Raw genomic sequence first — 19,718 nt, 5'->3', positions numbered from 1 at the left:
GTCAGTTGCAAGGGCAAACTCTCACATATCCAAAGATGCACTATAGTATTACTTAGTATTATTTGACAGGAACGCTTGGCATGAAATTTTGGAATTACGTGTAGATGCCTTTAAAATGAAAAGGGCTTCCCTGGTGGCTCAGCTGGTAAAGAATCTGCCTACAGTGCAGGAGACCCGGGTTCGATCCCTGGAGAAGGGAATGGCCTCTAGAATGACACTGTTCTTTGGTTTTGTCATGATTCTGACCTCTCAAATTTACTCTGACTTGTTAAGAATAAGTAAAACTAAAAGTGAGTGGAGGGAAATGAAAAGTGGTATTTTCATAATCGGAAGGGTACAAACTTCCGATTATAAGATGAATAAGTTCTGGGGATCTGATGTTCAATCTGATGACTATAGTTAACAAAACTGTCTTATATACTTGGAAGTTGCAAAGAGAATAGATCTGAATGTTCTCACCACACTTAAAAATTGTAATTATGTGAAGTAATAGATGTGTTAACTAACCTTATTGTGGGAATCTATTTTGAACCATTTGAATCATTTTGTAAAATATCTATCAATTTGGATTTGTGTCACATTTTATCATGAACAAATGGACCTTGTGTATTTTTTGAGCAAGAATACTACAGAAGTGATATATCCTTCTCAGTATATATGGGAGGGTAGGGTGCATGATGTCAATGTCTTGATACTTTATAACTATCGAATCTCTCCACATAAAGGTACCATTTCCTCCTTTGTAATTAATAAATATCTTGGTGAAGATCTGTTGAGACTGTAAGTATCCTATTACTATTTGAACTTTCACCCTTAGTCTTTAAGCTTTTCACTAATTTTAGTGTTCATTACTGGTTTGGTGTACAACAGTTATTAGTGTAGTGTCCTAATGATGATTTTCTTTTTTTCTCATTCCTCTAACACTTGTTAATTGGAATTCCTCTTCTTCTCCTTCTGCTTCTTTGCTGCACCACATGGCTTGTGGAATCTTAATTTTCAGACCAGGGATTGAACCTGGGCCCTCTGCCATAAGAATGGACCTAAGCAGTGGATGGACCACCAGGGAATTCTCTAATTGAAATTCATCTTTAAGAGCTATCCCTTATCCCTCATTTATTTATTTATTCAGTTATTTATATCTGTGTGGACTCATGGATATTTATAATCCCATACCACTATTATTTATTTTGATGCTTAAATTGTTTCAGCTTTTTGAAAATTACCCTTTAATTTAAAAAGTTAATAAAACGAATTATAAGTGAAAGCCGTTATTTGTTGTGGGTTGACCAGTACGTTGCATTGTAGCTTAAATTCACAACAGTGGTTGATGTCTGTGCACTCTGACAATTCTCGGTCTACCACAGCTGAACTCCTCAGTCATGTGTTATATAAGAATGAGGGGAAAAAAAGAAGGAGGAGGAAAAGAAAATGAACACATCTTTGTCTTTTCTCCTCTTCCTGAACTCAGTTAATTCTGCCAATTTGGTCAGAAAATCCCTCGTGACAACAAAAGCTTGGCACTTACTAATAGCAGTTCTTTTGTACAATAAAAAAATTGTGAAGTGCTTAAAGAGATGGAAACTTGGATGGCGTTCTTGTTCCCCCGTGGTAACTGACTGGATGTTCAGGATGGAATGCTTGCTGACCCCTTGAGCACAGCTATTGTGCTGGGTTAATACTGTGTTTCCGTCTATAGTTTATCACTTGGAGTGCCTGTCTAAAACAAACCATCCGGTGTGTCCAGCTAGTCCAGGACATCCACTTTGCAACGGATAAGCATTTCCTTGTGCTTAAACTGCTAGGTCTTTTTTTTCTGGTCTAGTAGAAAAACATTACTTTATTAGTGTTTTTATTAAATATTTTTCAGTTATTTAATTTTGTTTGCTGTTGTTACATCCAGTTTTGTGTAACATTTTATTTCTATTTCTTTAACAGCATTCATCATATAGTATCTTTTCTCATTTCTCCTTTATTAATTGGTCTTTTTGGGGGCAGGTTATATATCTTTCTTTTCCTTTTCAACTAAACAACTTGAGGTCAGAGTGTGTATTAAACATTTTAAATAACCTACATGCTTTGCACATAGAGTTCATTGATGTTGAAAAGGGGGAAACATTACAATCTTTTTTTTTTAATAGTAAAAATTGTCTCCTATCATTTATGTTGGTGGTTTAGTCGCTATTTTGTGTCCGACTCTTGTGATCCCATGGACTGTAGCCTGCCAGGCTCCTCTGTCCATGGGGTTCTCCAGACGAGAACACTGGAGTGGGTTGCCATTTCCTTTTCCAGAGGATCTTCCCGACCCAGGAGTTGAACCCGCGTCTCCTGAATCGCAGGCAGATTCTTTACCAACTGGGCTATGAGGGAAATCCTATCATTTATGTTAATGAAAGTGAAAGTTGCTTAGTCTTGTCCTGCTCTTTTCGACCCCATGGACTATATAGTCCATGGAATTCTCCAGGCCAGAATACTGGAGTGGGCAGCCTTTCCCTTCACCAGGGGATCTTCCCAACCCAGGGATCGAACCCAAGTCTCCCACATTGCAGGTGGATTCTTCACTGGCTGAGCCACAAGGGAAGCCCAAGAATACTGGAGTGGGTAGCCTATCCCTTCTCCAGCAGATCTTCCCGACCCCGGAATCAACCCAGGGTCTCCTGCATTGCAGGCGGATTCTTTACCAACTGAGCTATGAGGGAAGCTCATTTATGTTCGGAGTAGATAAAAGCATGTTATCTTGGGTTTGTGAGACAAGGGCTTTCTTATAGAAGTATGTTTTAAACCATTATTGACTCCCTATAATATTATATTTTTATATCACTTCAAGAACAAACTGCTCATCCGTAAACCATGTGTTTAAGTAGATAATAGTTTATTAAGTAGAATTTTGTTCTAATGGCTTACGTTTTCTAATAACAAATTTAGTTGACGAGAACCTCAACAAAGATCATTCATACGCATTTTTGTGTGATAACCTTCAGTCTGTGGAGTGACCAGTTTCCACATAATCAAAAAGAAGATGATAGTGTTGAACATGGACGCTTTATTCAAATATTTGCAAAAATCCTTAATTAGAGCTATTAGCAGCAGTTTTTAACTGGATTTTACCACCCATGCCATAAATATTTCTCATGTCTTCCCCAGGATTGGGAAATTAGGACTATAAAATATATCTATATTTGTGACAGAATTGTTCATAGTTCATCAGCCAGTATTTGTGGTTCATCTATATGTTCATGATCCCTGTTGTGAGCCCTTAATCAAGATACTGCCAAATTTTGACCATTGTATTACATTCATTTGTACTAAAACTAAGTACACATATTGTTACAGTGATGTCATATGGATTGGGGTTAAACTTGCTCTGAAAGGTTGGAAGCAAGTGTGATGTCAAGCCAGAGTCACAAAAAGATTGTGTATGTGTTATGAAAGTACATGAATTTCACCTCATGAATGTGCAAGAGAATGTATTCAGGACCTTAAGTAGTCCGGCAAAGACAGCGACGCAATTCTGAGGGGTGACTAAAAAGAGTGAAGAACCATGGATAGATAAACACTATAGAAGTGATGTGTTGTAATTATTGTTGACTTTTGTAGTCTTGGCTTTTAATCCCTTCAGTGACCCTTGGTCAAATGGAAAAGATGAGCAAAACAGAAACTGTGACATATATTATTGTTCATTTGCTAAATTGTGTCCAACTCTTTGTGACCCCATGGACTGCAACATGCCAGGCTTCCCTGTCCTTCACTGTCTCCTGGAATTTGCTCAGATTCATGTCCATTGAGTTGGTGATGTCATCCAACCATCTCATCCTCTGCTGCACGCTTCTCCTTTTGCCTTCAGTCTTTCCTAGCATTAGGGTCTTTTCCAGTGAATCAGCTCTCCATGACAGGTGGCCAAAGAATTTGAGCTTCAGCATCAGTCCTTCCAGAGAGTATTCAGGGTCGATTTCCTTTAGGATTGACTGGTTTGATCTTGCAGTCCGTCAAGATTTTGCACAATCTTCTGAGCCCCTGAGACTTTGGGGCTTAGCCTTCTTTACGGTCCCACTCTCACATCCGTACATGACTACTGGAAAAACCAGCTTTGACTATACAGACCTTTGTCAGCAAAGTGATGCCTCTGCTTTTTAATATGCTGTCTAGGTTTGTCATAGCTTTCCTTCCAAGGAGCAAGCAGCTTTTAATTTCATGGCTGCAGTCACCACCCGCAGTGATTTTAGAACCCAGGAAGATAGTTAATCTTATTTAATCCTCTCAGTTATTCAGGATAGTTGGTATTAAGGTTAATATTAGAGTTTTGTGGACTAGAAATTGAAATTGAAAAGTTGAATTATTTGTCCAAATCATGAAGTTTATAATTGACAGAACTGAAATTCAAATATGGTCTGTTCAATTTCTTACCTTAGCCTCTACCTACTTTGTCCAGAGTGAAGTGAAGTAGTTCAGTCGTGTCCAACTCTTTGCAACCCCGTGGACTGTAGCCTACCAGGCTCTTCCCTCCATGGGATTCTCCAGGCAAGAGTACTGGAGTGGGTTGCCATTTCCTTCTCCAGGGGATCTTCCCAACCCAGGGATCGAACCCGGGTCTTCCGCCTTGCAGGCAGACGCTTTAACCTCTGAATCACATTGTCCAGAGTATATTGTATTAATTGCACACCCAAATACACACTGATATTCATTGTGTGCTCAAGCACAGGCATTGGCACTTTTCTTACATTTCTCATTCAACTGCCATAGCCATTTGAAGTTGGTATTTAACATTTTACAAATGTGGAAACTGAGGCTTAGACAAGAAAATTATGTGCTTCAGACCTCTCAAAAGGTAAATGGTAATATCAAGGCTTGTACTGAATTTCATTTGACTTTAAAATTTGTTGCTCTGTTTTTATACTTCAGTGACTTTACAAAAATTATCCAAAGAGCATCAGCTGTAGGTTAGCAAATGCATTGGAGGATGTGAGATACAGATGTACGACAACTGCATGCTGATACTCCATTGTTCTTTCAGCATTTATGGAACAGTCACTTTTGCCCATTGTTGCTGTCTCTGCCCTTGACTCTTTTTCTGAAATTGGCTTCTAATCCATGTTTTTCTTCATTATTTGATGGCATGTATTAGGTTGCTCAGTTGTGTCCGACTCTGTGACTCCATGGACTGCATCCATGGAATCCTCTAGGCCAGAACACTGGAGTGGATTGCCTTTCCCTTCTCCAGGGGATCTTCCCATCCCGGGGATCAAACCCAGGTCTCCCACGTTGCAGGGGGTTTCAGCTGAACCACAAGGGAAGTCCAGAATTAACTTTAGTATTATTTATTTAATAGAACACATGCTTATTTAAAAGTTCAAGCATTGTAGAAATAACTTTCAATAGAAGAAATCACTGTAATTACAATACAGATGTAACCATTATTAGCAAATGGGCATATTTTCTTGAGTACTTTATGAACATACTAATTACATATAATTTTTTAAAACATAAAAGCTTTTATTTTTCTTTTGAGAATTTACTTTTTTCACCTAGTAACTCTGATATACCCTGAGTTTTGCCTTTGGTTTTATACTGTTTGAGTCATTTTACATCGTTTTTAAAAATCTGATAAGGTTAATTAAAAAACAAAATAAAACTAGCCTCTACTTTTGTATTTTAGCAGGAGATTAAGAAGCAATATAAATTATTCCTAAGCAGCCTTATGCAAAGTGCCTTTCTTGTTGCCTCTGCTTTAGTGAAAATAAAAGTCTTTATCTTCCCATTTTTTCCTAATACTATAGGTGGTCAAGACTTTCTTGTTGTCAACAGTCCTCTGCTTTCTATTTAAAATATATGTATATATATATATTTAATTTTATTCATTTGGCTGTGCCGAGTCTTAGTTGCAGCATGCAGGATCTTTAGTTGCGGCCTGTGTGATCTACTTTCCCAACCAGGGGTCGAACGTGGGCCCCTGCATGGGGAGTGTGGCGTCCTAGCCACTGGACCAAAAGGAAGTCCCTGCTTTCGTATGTTTTGAAGTAACCAAGAAGGGAATGACACAGATAGGAGCATTATTTCACATAAAGCAGTACTTCTCTTTAGGGGAGGGAGAAATGTCACAGAAAATAAACATAAATGTCAACACCAAAAAGAAAAGAAAAATACATACCTTGAAGTAATTTTTCAAATGCACAGTGTTTTCTGGTTGTGGATGAGTTATATAAAGGATTTTCAACAAACATCTACTTACTGTTTAGCAGTTTCCACAAGGAAATTTGCTGGTAGCTGTCTTCCTTACAAAAACATTTAAAAATGCAAACCTAAGATGTTTAAAACATTTTTTTGTGAAAAAATGAAAAGCTTGCATATACTTTTGCAGTTTGAAGAAACTTTCCAAAGAAAATCACTTTTTAAATTCATTTGTTAAATATTTACTTTATAAATGACCCACAGTGGGTTTTACCATATAAGATTAGTAGTTGAAGAAGACTACCAAGGAGAAATTATACAGTAAACAGTCCAAATACCCAAATTATTTCAACCGTTTGTTCTGTGTTCATATATATAAAAGCATGAAAGCTAATACTTTTGAATAAAAATAATAGATAGCCATGTTAGAATTTAATTGAGGCCTAAAAAATATCCTTTTTTGCCAGTTTGCATAAATTTATTATAAAAGGCCATAATTTTAAAATCCTAAAATTTTAATTGTTGGGGATGAATTTCAGAGATACCTTATTTCTGGTTTGTTTGGATTTATTCCACTGTAGCTTAGAGGTTTAAAAGGAAATTTGAGTTCTCCTTTGTCGTCTCAGTAGTAATTTGAGATCCTCAGAAAGGATGTATCTCCTACTTCTGGGGACTTGGACAGGCCTTGGAGTGAAATGGAGTAGGAAGATGGGTGCTGTGCTTAGTTGCTCAGTCGTGTCCGACTTTTTGTGACCCCATGGGCTGTAGCCCGCCAGGCTCCTCTGTCCACGGGATTCTCCAGGCAAGAATAATGGAGTGGATTGCCATTTCCTTCTCCAGGGAATCGTCCCAACTCAGGTTATCGAACCCAGGTCTCCTGCATTGCAGGCAGATTGTTTACCCTCTGAGCCACCAGGGAAGCCCAGGATGATGGGTAATGAAATTAATTGAAAATCTCAGGACAAACACAAGCGATAGTTACTTTGTTTTAAAGCAGAACACTGAAATCACATAAGCCTGTGTATTGCTTCCCAGGTAAATTAGGTATCTGTTTATGGTTCTCCAGCTGTTGTGGATGGCCAGTTAGATGGGGGTATGGGTGCCATTGTCATCAACTCAAGTAAAACTCATTGCTCCTTTAATAAGGCCATGCAGGAGGCTATGTGTTTATGTCTGTTTCATTTAAATATGTATAGTAATAAGCTCACTGATGCTACTCTGTGATCAAGTGAACATCTGAGTATGTCATAAAGGGGGCTTTTCTAACACTATAGTATTTAAGAATAGTCATTTAGAATGTCTTTAATTTCTCCCAATTGTGAGCCCAAAAGTTAGTATACTGCTTTAAATGTTTAAAAAGTAAATCTCTGCCATTAGCAGTGCCTGGAAACCTGAAGAATTTCTGCCAAAGTTGTTGTGATCTTATTCTCTCTTGAAAGCACGGAGCTAAACTAACGCTTGTGTTCAGATGCCCGAGTCAGCTGCTCAAGGCATATACGAGGTGTAGCCTTGCTCATTTTTCTAGGATGATAAAGTCTCCTTGGCAACCTGAAGCAGTTAACTCTTACTCTCTCCACCTAGAAAATACACGTATTATAACTAGACATAGAAAGCACCCACATAAACACACAGAAATCTTTCTAAATGTTGACATTAGTATTATTGTATCTCCTAGAAGTACGTTTAACTTTAGCAGATCTTGTTCAATAACTTATAAGAAAATAATTTTGCCTCTTCTACTGACAGCTGTTAAATTTTTTTTAACTTTTCTAGCTTTTTAATTTAGAGAAGAAGAAAGGCATCTACTATTTATTGAATGTTTAGTATATGCCTAGAATTTTTACTTGTTTGCAACTAACAAACACACATATGTACAATCTATTAGTAAAGTTTCAAAGGCTTGTAAAGTTTCTAATGCTATAAAAGATTAATACTAGCTATTATGACATTGATAAGCATCAATAATGATCATATCTTTCTAGTTTTTCAGTTCCCTTGATACTACTCTAATGAGCTACCACAGTGTAATTTGAGAGGAGGTAGATGCCTGCAGTAACATATATTGATGTTAGCAGAGGAAATGATGACTGATTTATCTATATTCAACTATTTATTGACATTTTAATGCTTTTTAAGATTTTAATAATGTTCACTTTATCTAGTTTTTGAAATAAGAACACCATGCCTCAAATGACAGTAGTTGCCAGTCATAAAGGAGGTAAAAGAAGTGTACCTCTTAAAAGTGAACTTAAAAAGAAAAATGTTTTCTTTTGATTAAAAGCCATATCTTAATTTGGGACTACCATTGATAGAAAAACCCTTTAATACCATTAATAGAAAGCTACCATTAATAGAAAAACAAGTACAGTATCTTTGTACTTGTTTTTCAAAGCTATGACGGTTTGTTTTCATAACTGTCTCCCTTACTAGACTGGGCATTCCTGAGGGCAGAGTCCATGCCTAAGCTGCTCTTGTATTCTCAGCGGCTAGCCTAATGCCTGATACTTGGAAGGTAGCTACAAATGTTGATTGAATTGAATCTAATTGAAGTAGAGATACCTAGCCTGGAGAAGAGAGAAATAATCTCGAACTTCAGATGTTTGAAGGGCCCTCAAGTAGAAGAGATTAAGTTTGTTCTGTATGGCCTCTGTTGACAGCAAACCAATGAGTGAAAGTTTCAAGTTTTCTAAATGCTAAGGGTTGTTTAAAGCTAGATGGGGCTGTCTCAGGAGGTAATGAATCTATATCCAGATTCATTTGTGTTGTCCCACTACTGAGATAATTCAAGTATTTAATTGTTCATTTTTCCCCCTTTACTCGTGTATTCAAACATTTACTGAATAGGCACTGGTGTGAATGTTGGGCATCAAGATTGAATAAACCATAAACCCTGCTTTTGGGGAACTTGCAGCCAGAAGGGGAACTGAAGTATTATTAACAAAGGATTACACCCCAGAGTGCTTAGAAGTTATTACAGAGGAGTGAGTAAATGGCAAGACCATGGAGAAAGTAAACAGGACAGGCTGCTGAAGAGGTGAGTTGACCAGGCAGGCAAAGGGAGAAGGGAGTCCTAAGAAGAAACAATATGCAAAGACTCAGAATTCAGTTTTTAGGATAGAGTAGTGGTATATCATTTGGATTACCTGTGCTCTTAAAGCACCCTCTAATCCTAAGATTCTGTGTGCAGGCTCTTTAACTTTGTGTATTTTTTTTTTTTCACTTCATGCCAGATAGTTCCTGTATGTATATATTTCAGTTGTTATTTTTCATAGGAAGTAAAAATACTGACCTTCTTCTTTGACTTTTGTTTATAGTTAAATTCATACGAGAAGTAACGCCATATATCAAGAAGCCATCATTGGTGTCAGATCTGCCCTGGGAAGGTGCTGCTCCCCAGTCACCCAGCTTTAGTGGCAGTGAGGACTCTGGTTCTCCAAAACACCAGAACAGCACCAAGGACAGAAAGGTCATCCCGCTCAAAATGTGCTTTGCTGCTAGAAACTTAAGCATGCCGGACCTGGAGAACAGGTGAGCTGTACCTAAGGAGAACATCCTACCTACTCACAGCTTTGCAAACTTAAACGGATATATTATAATACTGCTTTTGCATATTTTATGGAATATTATGACTGTTGACTAAATTAGGTAAAGAAAAACATCAATCTGAGATGAGAGAATCATTTCTGGGCTTCCATATTTAAATTTCCTCACACATATATGTGTGTTGTTGTTGTTCAGTCTCTCAGTCTTGGCTGACTCTTTGCGGCCCTCTGGACTCAGCACGCCAGGCTTCCCAGTCCTTCCCTATCTCCTGGAGTTTTCTTAAACCCGTGTCCATTGAGTCGGTGATGCCATCCAACCATCTCACCCTCTGTCATCCCCTTCTCCTCCTGCCTTCAATCTTTCCCAGCATCAGGGTCTTTTCTAATGAGTTGGCTCTTTGCATCAGGTGGCCAAACAATTTTGGACGAACACACAAGAAACTTAATAATGGTTATCCCTGGGGAGTGAAGTGGGATTAGAAGGTAGAAGGAAAGAAGAGGCCTTTACTTTTCATTTTATACCTTTATGGAGTGTTAATATTACTCCTTCATTGTGATTATGACTTAATAACTGAAAAAAATCTTGTTCAAGAAACTTTTAAAAATATCTCCATAGAAGGAAATTCCTTATACTATGGATAGTGTAAAGAATCAGAGATCTTCATTATAGATCAGGTTGCATCAACTACTAATATCACCCTTGCAAGTTAGCTTCTCTTGACCTCAGCTTCCTCATTTGTAAAATGAGAGCATTGGATTGAATAATCTCTAATGTCCCTCCTAGTTCTATCACCATTTGGTTTCTATGACTTTGTCTTCATTAATGCCATGCAGTGGTACCGTTAAACTTAGTGTTAGAATAGACATTAAGGGTAAAAAGAAAGATAACGATAGTTGGGAAGATCCCCTGGAGAAGGAAATGGCAACCCATTCCCAAATTCTTGCCTGGAGAATTCCATGGACAGAGGAGCCTGGTGGGCTACAGTCCATGGGGTCACAGAGAGTCAGACACAACTGAGTGACTAACTTTCGCATTCACAAGGACAAACTTTTTATAACCTACTTTGACTTTTATGGTCTCCTCTGATCTGATTGCATAGCCAGGTGCCTAGTCAGGATGGGCTGGTTCACAGAAGACAACCAGAAACTGAATGACCTTGAGCATTTTAGGCCATAGGGACATAGAAGCTCCTGCTCTGTAGTATATTGTGTGTATGCTGGAAACAGCTGAGTTCTGCAATCACACAGGCCTTGGTTTGAGTCCCAACTAGGTCACTTGCTCCAAGTGGTCATTTCCTTGCCATGTCTGCAATGGCAGAGAAGTCTAGAAAGCTCTCTGGGGTCTCTCTCACAGGAGAGTACTAGTCCCATCTGTGAGGGCTCTGCCCTCATGATCTAATTGCCTGCCAGAGGCCCCATTTGCTTATCTTGTCATATTCTGGTTAGAATTCTAACATATGGATTTGAGGTGAAGACACAAACATTTAGTCTATAGCACTTGGAGTGCTGCTGCTATATCTGAGTATTGTAAGAAAAGAAAAAGTATTACACGGTTTCCGTAGGATACTGGAGTTGTGAGAGTGAGGAAAGAAGGAAGGAGGAAGATGAAATGACTTGGCTCTATTGCTGAAAGCTGTGCTAGTTTTATCGTCCACGAAGACGTCTTTCAGAGCTCAATAATCTTGACCTTTATTGAAACTTGGGGCTGCATGCTCTTTAGCACATATGCTAAAGATATTTGATCAATGGTCAAATTTGAAATAGATTTTTAGAACCAAATGGAGAGGGTAGTTTGGGCTACAAGAGTGTATCACACCATGCTTTTTAGTAAGACCATTGATTGGTCTACTTGACCAGAGTGTACTATACAAGGGAAGTTCTTAGAAGAGTCAGGCTGTTGAAGATTCTCAGGCTTAATTCTGCAAAATAATTCATTTCTGATGTTGCTTGAAATACCAAATTTGGGGACCTCCCTGGCAGTCCTGAGGTTGACCCCATGTTCCCACTGCAGGGGACACAGTTTCAATCTTTGATCGGGGAACTAAGATCCAGTATGCCCCACGGTGCAGCCAAAAAAGGAAACACCAAATTTGCAAATGATCTGCTTTTTGTAAAATATAAATTGAAAGAGATTCAAAGTTATTCTCATGTCACTCTTACTTGCATTCCAAGCGTGCTTTCTAGAGAAAAAGAAAAGCAGTAGAATTGCAGGTACCTGGAAAAATTACTTGTGACTTTGGTTATCCCCACAGGAATGTGGATCTTTATCCTGTGTGTGTGTCTTGGTAAAAAAAAAAGTTCAGAACCATTGACGCATTAGACTGAAGTTAGGGTGATGGACTTTGACACTTCAGCCAAGCTATTTGTTTTCCATAAGCCACGGTTTCCTCCTGTAGAAAATGAAAGCTTGTGTGAAGATTAAATAAGAGAATGATTATAAAATTGGCATAAAATGCTCTCAGTATATTATTATTATACCTGCTGCTGGTGTCCTTGTAACCTTAAATAAGTCCCTTCATTTCTCGGTCCTCCTATTTTTTTCCTTCCATAAAATGAACATAATAATACATGTTCAACTCTGTTTTTTAGAACTACTTCAAGAATAAATAAGATAGTATCTATAAAATCGCTTCTAGCTCATTCATCCTTAAATTTATCTCAGCTCTGTCAAAGGGAATGTCATGACAGGTAACACAACTGCAATGTTTAAAGCCATGGAGAGAAACAGTTCATTTAGGAACAATAAAAATAAATTTTATCAGGATATCTGTCACCAAGATATTTATCACATTGTAGCCCTAATTTTTTCCCTAATGTTTTATTGTGAAAATCTTCAAACTTAGGCGAAGTCGAAATAATTTTACAGTCAACACTCATTTTTCCACCACCTAGATTCTACCATTAACATTTTACTATGTTTGCTTTATCACAAATAGGCCCATTTAGCCATCCATCAGTCCATCTTATATTTTTGATTTGTTTCAAAGTAAATTGCATACATTACTATGCTTCCCTCTACTCAAACATGCATATAGAGTTCAGTGTTTTTGTTGTAACTTTTTTCTTTTGAGATAATATCTACATACAATAAAATATACAAACCATAAGTTTTGACAGATGCATTCAATTGTGTGACCCAAGCTTGTCAAGATACAGAACATTACTCTTACCCTGGGAAGTTTTCTTTTGCCCTCCACAGTCAATTCTCTCTCCCACCGTCCAAGGCTACTCCTGTTCTGACTTGCTGTCATGTATTGGTTTCAACTATTCTGAAACTTCATAAAATTATAGTCATGTCATGTGTACTTTTTGTGATAGAATTATTTTACTCAGTGTAAGATTTTTTTTTAATTGAAGTAAGATTGCTTTACAGTGTTGTGTTGGTTTCCAGTGTAAGATTCTTGAGCTTCATCCTTCCTGTTATGTGTAACAATAGTTCTTTCTCTTTATTGCTAAGTAGTAGCATATTTTATGGATATACCACAGTTTCTTTATCAATTTTCCTATTGATGGTTATAATTCTTGTGGGCATACATTTTTAGTTCTTGTGGGTAAGTTCTTAGGAGTGCAACTGCTGACTCAAAGGATAGGTGTATGTTTATTTTTTTAAAAAACCTGTGAGACTTTTTTCCAAAGTGGTTGTGCCATCTTACATTCCTACCAGCTACATCCATACCAACACTGAGAGTGTCAGTCTTTTTAGTGTTCTGATGAGTATATAGTGGAATCTCTTTGTGGTTCATCCTTTGTGATTATGTAAAGACTTCTTTGACAGGAGAGGAAAGCAGCCTTTTTTTCCCTCTGTTTCACTACATTGATTTAGTTTGACTATCTAGAGCTGGAAAAAAGTGCTGACTATCAGAATGTGTGAGTGAGGAGCGGGAAGAAATTTACTTTTTCCACCTCTCCTCTTTCAAGACCTCACTAGATGCTTCTGATTGTTATAAGCAGTTCATTGTGGAAACTGAAAGCTAAATAAATAATGACAGACTCCAGGGAGAGAACATGAGCCTGTTCCTTAGCAAATAGCATTATGGGCAGTGCAGAGTTTATCGAGAACACGGTGTTCTTAAAGCTGCTTTTCGGAAATGTAACTCTGTTATCGTTGAGGTTCTCAAGGTCTGGGTCATCTTCGCTTTGGCTGTTTTCCATGTAAAAGGTAAATTTTGGCTTTATGACATACAAAACAACATTATTAATTGAACATTGTTATAAATTGAACTCATACTTTATGACAAAGACTTTTCTGAACAGAATAAGCAGGCTAGACTTAAAGAATCTTATGCTTCTGTGAACCTAACCATGATCTGATTCATCTGGTCAGAATGTAATTGCTTTTCTCAGGAAATCCTCAGTGGTTTGACTGGAGGCCAGACCTCTTCACACTGTAGCTGTCTCCTCCTCTCTCCTGTGGGCCCAAACAATGACTGGCAGACTGCCTCCAAACTCTTAGTAGTTTTCATTTGAATTTGTCTTTTAAAACAGCAGTCAACATTAGGAAACACTTTGTTCCCTTTATCGGCTCCAGGGGCTGCTTCTTCAAAGGCAGACTTCTGGATCCTAGAATCATAAGTCCTCTTGTGGAGTTTATGTTCTGTTTCTTCTAATTTAATTTCCTATTTTACAATCACATTTTAAGAAACACTACAGATTCTCTCTTTGAATGAAAAGTTTGTGATTCTGTCCTAGGGAACTGTTTTACTTCCTGTTTTCCCCTTTTTTAGCCTAGTGGTTCCATGATCTTCTGCTTAATCAGGTTATTTTATAACAGACTTATTTTCCTTTCTTTCACTTATTGATAAGTAGGAACTTTAACATCAGGATTTTCAGAGTTTTAACTATGGCCAAGGACCTGTATCTGAGACTTTCCCAGGAACTGTATGAGGTCTGAAGGCTTTTTCAGAAGGTGAATGTTTTGTGCCCAGAGAAGGATGAGCTGATTCCTGCCTTTAGTGTTAAGTAGGTCAGTAGAAGGAGTGAAAGAAATTTTTCGTCATGGTTTTGTGACTGAACTTTTAGCATGTGATTAAGGATGTTAAGCTGGTTACAGTACCAAAGCAACCAGGTAGAAATGAACAGCCTCTGTAGAAAATGGTCAGCCCAGTAGAGAGTGTAAACTAAGGACATCCCTGGCTCTTGCATTCAGTTTGGTGGGATGAGGGTGGAGGTCAGGCTTCTGCTGGACTGAGGGTGGGGCAGTCACTAGCTGCTGGGTGTGGGGAATGCTGAACCGGTCAGCTGGCCTCTCTATTTTAGCTGCGTGCTTTACTCCCACTTCCAGAGGTAACTGGTGCCTCCAATTCCTCGGCCTCTTCAGGATTCTGCAACATGGACTGGCTCGGATTTGACTCTCCCCTACTTTTCTTAGGTTTGCTAAATCATTAACTACTCTGTCTGCTTGCCAGCTTCCAAAATTTTGTTGTAGTCGCTCCTCTCATCTTCTCCCTGAGCTTATAAGATTATGCTTTTTTAAAATTCCCTTTAAATTTGTAAATGACTCCTTAGATAAAATACCAAAAGCACAGTACATTAAAGAAAACTTTACAAGTTGAACTTTATTAACAATGAAAGCTTCTGCTGTGTGACAGACACTGTGTACTAGGGTTCTCCAGAGAAACAAACAAGAGGATGGATAGATAGGTTTATTTACTCATTATAGGAATTAACTCATGTAGTTGTGGAGACGAAGTCCCATAGTCTGCAAGCTGGAGAAACAGAAAAGCCAGTCTTAAAATTCACCCCAAGTTCAAAGTCCCAAGAACCAGGAGCACCAGTGTTTGAGGGCTGGAGAAGGTGAATGTCCCAACTTAAGAAGAGAGCTAATTTGCCTCTCCTCTGCTTTTTTTATTCTATTTATGCCCTCGGTGAATTGGATGATGCCCAGCCGCACTGGCGAGGACCATCTCCTTTACTCATTCTACTGATGATGCTAATCTGTTGCAGAAACACCCTCACAGACACACCTAGAAATAATGTTTTACCAGCTACCTGGACATATCTTAGCCCAGTCAAGTTGACACATAAAATTAACCATCACACACTGTTAAGAGAACAAAGAGATAAGCTGAGGACTGGGAGAAAAATCTTTGTAAAATACATATGAAATAAAGGACTGACATCTGAAATATACAAAGAATTCTAAAACTCAGTAATAGGAAAACAACCCAGTTTTAAAATGGGCAACAGACATTTCACCAAAGGAGAAATAGAAATGACAAATGGGGAAATGAAAAGTGTTAAAATCATATTCTATTAAGGAATTGTGAATTAAAACATTAAGATGTCACTGTACATGTACTAGAATGGCCAGAATCCAGCGAACAGTACCACATGCTGGTAAAGATGTACACCACCAGGAAGGCTTATTCATCAGTGAGGGGAATGCAGGATGAAACGGCTACTTTGGAAGACAGTTTGGCAGTTTCTTACAAAGCTAAACACAGTAGTCTTACCATGTGACCCCACAGTTGTGCTCCTTAGTATTTACCCAAAGGAGTCAAAAACTTAGGTCCACACAGAAACCTACACATGAATGCTTTCATCATAATTGCCAAAATTTGAAAACAACCGAAAGGACCTTCCATAGGTGAATGGATAAACAAACTATGGTTCCTCCAGACAGTGGAATATCATTCAGCCATAAAAAGAAATAAGCTCTCAAGCCACAAAAGACATGGAGAACCTTAAATGCATATTGCTAAATGAGAAAGTTACATACTACAGGATTCCTTGGAAACAGATCAACAGTAGCCAGGAGTTCAGAGCCAGGGAGTGGGGGTAATGTACTATTTTAAATCTTCCCATAACAAGTGTATAATTGTTTTCTTTAGAGAATATAATCATTTTTTAGCCAACAAATATCAATATTTATGTTAAGGACCATGACAGCAACAATTGATATAGTGAAAAATAACATTAAAAAGAAAAAAACATAAAATAATGTAGAAAACTAAATAAAGGTCAATGTGAATATTAAGCTATTTGTCAGAAATCTCTTTCCTTCTCTCTACTTTTTCTGGGCTTTTTGGATGGAGGAGTTCCTCCTGCCTAGGAGTGTGTGTCCTGCTGGTGACTCAGCAGGTAGTCTCATCCTTTTTGGGTCCAATTAAATCTCCCTAGGCCATTTCTCTATTGTAATCCATCTTACATCCCACCATCAAATTATTTTTTAGCTTATTATTTTTAATTGTGATAAAATACACATAACATAAGATTTACCATCATAACTCTTTTTCTGGAGGAGCAAATGGCAGTTCATTCCTGTATTCTTGCCTGGGAAATCCCATGGACAGAGGAGCCTGGTGGGCTATAGTCTATGGGGTTGCAAAGATTCAGACATGACTGAGCAACTGAGCACACACACACACACACACAACATAAAATTTACCATCTTAACTATTTTTAAATGTATAGTTCAATGGTATTAATTATATTCATATTACTATAATACCAATCTTCAAAACTTTTTCCTCTTGCACAATAAAAATCGTACCCATTCAACAGCTCTCCGTTTCCCTCTCCTCCCATCCCCTAGCCACTACCATCCTAGTTTTTGTTTCTGTGACTTTGACTGCTCTAGGTACCTCATATAAGTGGACTCATAGAATATTTGCCCTTTTGGGATAGGTTTGTTTCATTTAGAATAATCCTCTCAAGTTTCACTCATTATAGCATGTGACAGAGTTTCTTTCCTTTTTAAAGCTGAATGTTGTGTGTGTGTGTGTATCCCGTTTTGTTTATCCATCCCATTGATGGACATTTGGGTTGTTGCCACCTTTTGGATTGTGAATGATGCTCCTCTGAACCTAGGTGTACAGATATCTCATAAAGTTAATTTTTTAATTCATTGTCTTGATCATATTGTCCCCTTGTTCAGAATCCTCAGTGATTCCACGTTGCTTACCAATTAACATCCAGATTTAACCTGCTATTCAAAACCCCCAAAGTTTTTATCTCAAGCTATTTCTTGCTGTGTTTAGCTATAGGATAGGAAATCAAATAAACTCATCAAAACTATAACTAAAACAGAAGCAAAATAGCTTGTGACTTGCTATTTAAAGATGCTTCAGGTATGGGCTTTGTGAAGTGTTTCAGCTGGTCACAGATCTTATTTTATGTTTTGACTATTTTCTAGAACTATTGCTGTAAAACTGTGAAGGCATATAAAACATGGATAGACTGGTGGGTAGACCTTCAGGTAGCTAGCAGGGTAAGTCTAGTGGGAGGGCGTGTCGGTGGATAAGTAGGTAGGTAGCATGGATAGATATGTTTATAAGCTGTATACCAGCTCGGTAAGTGTGCCCCAGTGGTAAAGAGGCCCCCATTGCAGTCCTGCTTTGCTGCTAACATCTCAGGAGTACCTTTTTGAGCCACGAATTTTGTGGTAGTCATCACAGTTCTTTATAGAAGTAGTTTTTATAACTTGTATATTAGTTAAATATAAACTTTCTGCCTTCCCCATTAGATGATAGGCCCAGTGAGAGGAGAGACTAGTTTTTCTCTATTTTTTTCACTATTGTATCTCTAATACAGTGTCTAGCATAGAATCTAGAAAACAGTAGGTTTTCATTAAATGTTTATTTAAGAAAGGATGGCTGACCAGAGCTCAAATGAGAATGAATATTTGCCACATTAAGTATGGCAAGTTAAAATGGAATTATAAAGCAATTTCTAAATATGAGCAGAGAGAGGGGATGCAAGCTTCAGAGCAGACATGCTGTTGTACCTGTAAACCAGTCATGTTGGTCAGGCAGTGAGGGATCTCGTGACAGGGCTGCAGGGAAGCAAAAACTGTCTTCAGAAAGATGAAAGAATAAAAAGTTCTCTCCTTGGTCAGTGGCAGTTTGTCAGTTTTCAGCCTACCATGAAAAATACTAAGAGCTTTTAATTTTTTCCCTTTTAAAAGATATATATGTTCACTGTTAGAGCACAGCAGTGAACATATGTTAGTCATTTATTGATTGATTTTTAAAATTCATCTTGGCAAAAGCTTTGATCAAAACACAAGATAGTACCCAGCAAATTGCTTTATAAGGAATTGGTTGCGTGTACCTTTAAAAAAATTTAAATAAGTCCTAAAAGTTACTTTTGAAGTAGACATTGTTCTTAGTTGAGCATTAATAAATAATAGTCATAGAATTGAAGATTTCTTAACTATTTTTCCTCCACTACTTGGAGGATAATTTAATCATATAACATTACCCAGACCCTAGAAAACAATTCCAAATTTTCAAAGAGAGTCATATTCTTCAGCTATTTTATTTCACACAGTGGAAATTTCAGTTCAATTTTTGGCAATAAGTTTTACTTACCTAGCAATACTATATACCAGAATTTTCTAAGTATTTAAAAAAAAATTATTTCATTACAGTGTGCCTATGAGATTCAACAAGCAGGCTGTCCATTTCTTTGACTTGGAAATGAAGGCGGAGTGAAGTGTTCTTAGTACCGATTCTACACTAGGTTCTCTCATTTCAGGTCATTTCATGAATACTGAAACAGCAGACCCAGCAGTTAGTCTTCCTGGTGATGATCTTTCCACATGTGGATTTCTCTGGAATTGGACTCTAAGGAATTAAGAAAAAGCATTTATATTCTGGAATGTAAAATTAAAGTTGATTTTCAGTTATATATGTTAAACCGTGGCAGTTTTGATGGCTTCTGATCTAGCTCATTTTCTTTTTTCTTTTTCCACACAGATTGATAGAGCTCCATTCTCCTGATAGCAGGAACACATTGATCCTCCGTTGCAAGGATACAGCCACAGCACACTCCTGGTTCGTAGCTATCCACACCAACATAATGGCTCTCCTCCCACAGGTGTTGGCTGAACTCAATGCCATGCTTGGTGCAACCAGTACAGCGGGAGGCAGCAAGGAGGTTAAGCACATTGCCTGGCTGGCAGAACAGGTAGGCTGGGAGGCAGGGCAAGGTCTCACCGGGTCACCGTTCAGAGCCAGGATGGTTCCCCCATTTCGTATGTCTGAAATATTTATCACACAGTCAGGTCTCCAG

General features: G+C 38.0%; 1 protein-coding gene across 1 annotated transcript in view; it reads left to right on the top strand.

Annotated features, from left to right (window-relative positions):
* Nucleotides 1–19,718, top strand: part of SNTB2 (syntrophin beta 2) — a 71,056-nt gene that overhangs the window by 26,049 nt on the left and 25,289 nt on the right. The window contains exons 2-3 of the mRNA XM_070388094.1: nt 9,477–9,690; nt 19,403–19,613. Of these exons, the coding sequence (XP_070244195.1) occupies nt 9,477–9,690; nt 19,403–19,613 (425 nt within the window). The remainder of the gene's footprint in view (nt 1–9,476; nt 9,691–19,402; nt 19,614–19,718) is intronic.

The sequence above is a fragment of the Bos mutus genome, chromosome 18, assembly GCF_027580195.1.
Source record: "Bos mutus isolate GX-2022 chromosome 18, NWIPB_WYAK_1.1, whole genome shotgun sequence".
Classification (NCBI taxonomy): Eukaryota; Metazoa; Chordata; class Mammalia; order Artiodactyla; family Bovidae; genus Bos; species Bos mutus.
This window is presented reverse-complemented; position numbering and strand designations above follow the sequence as displayed.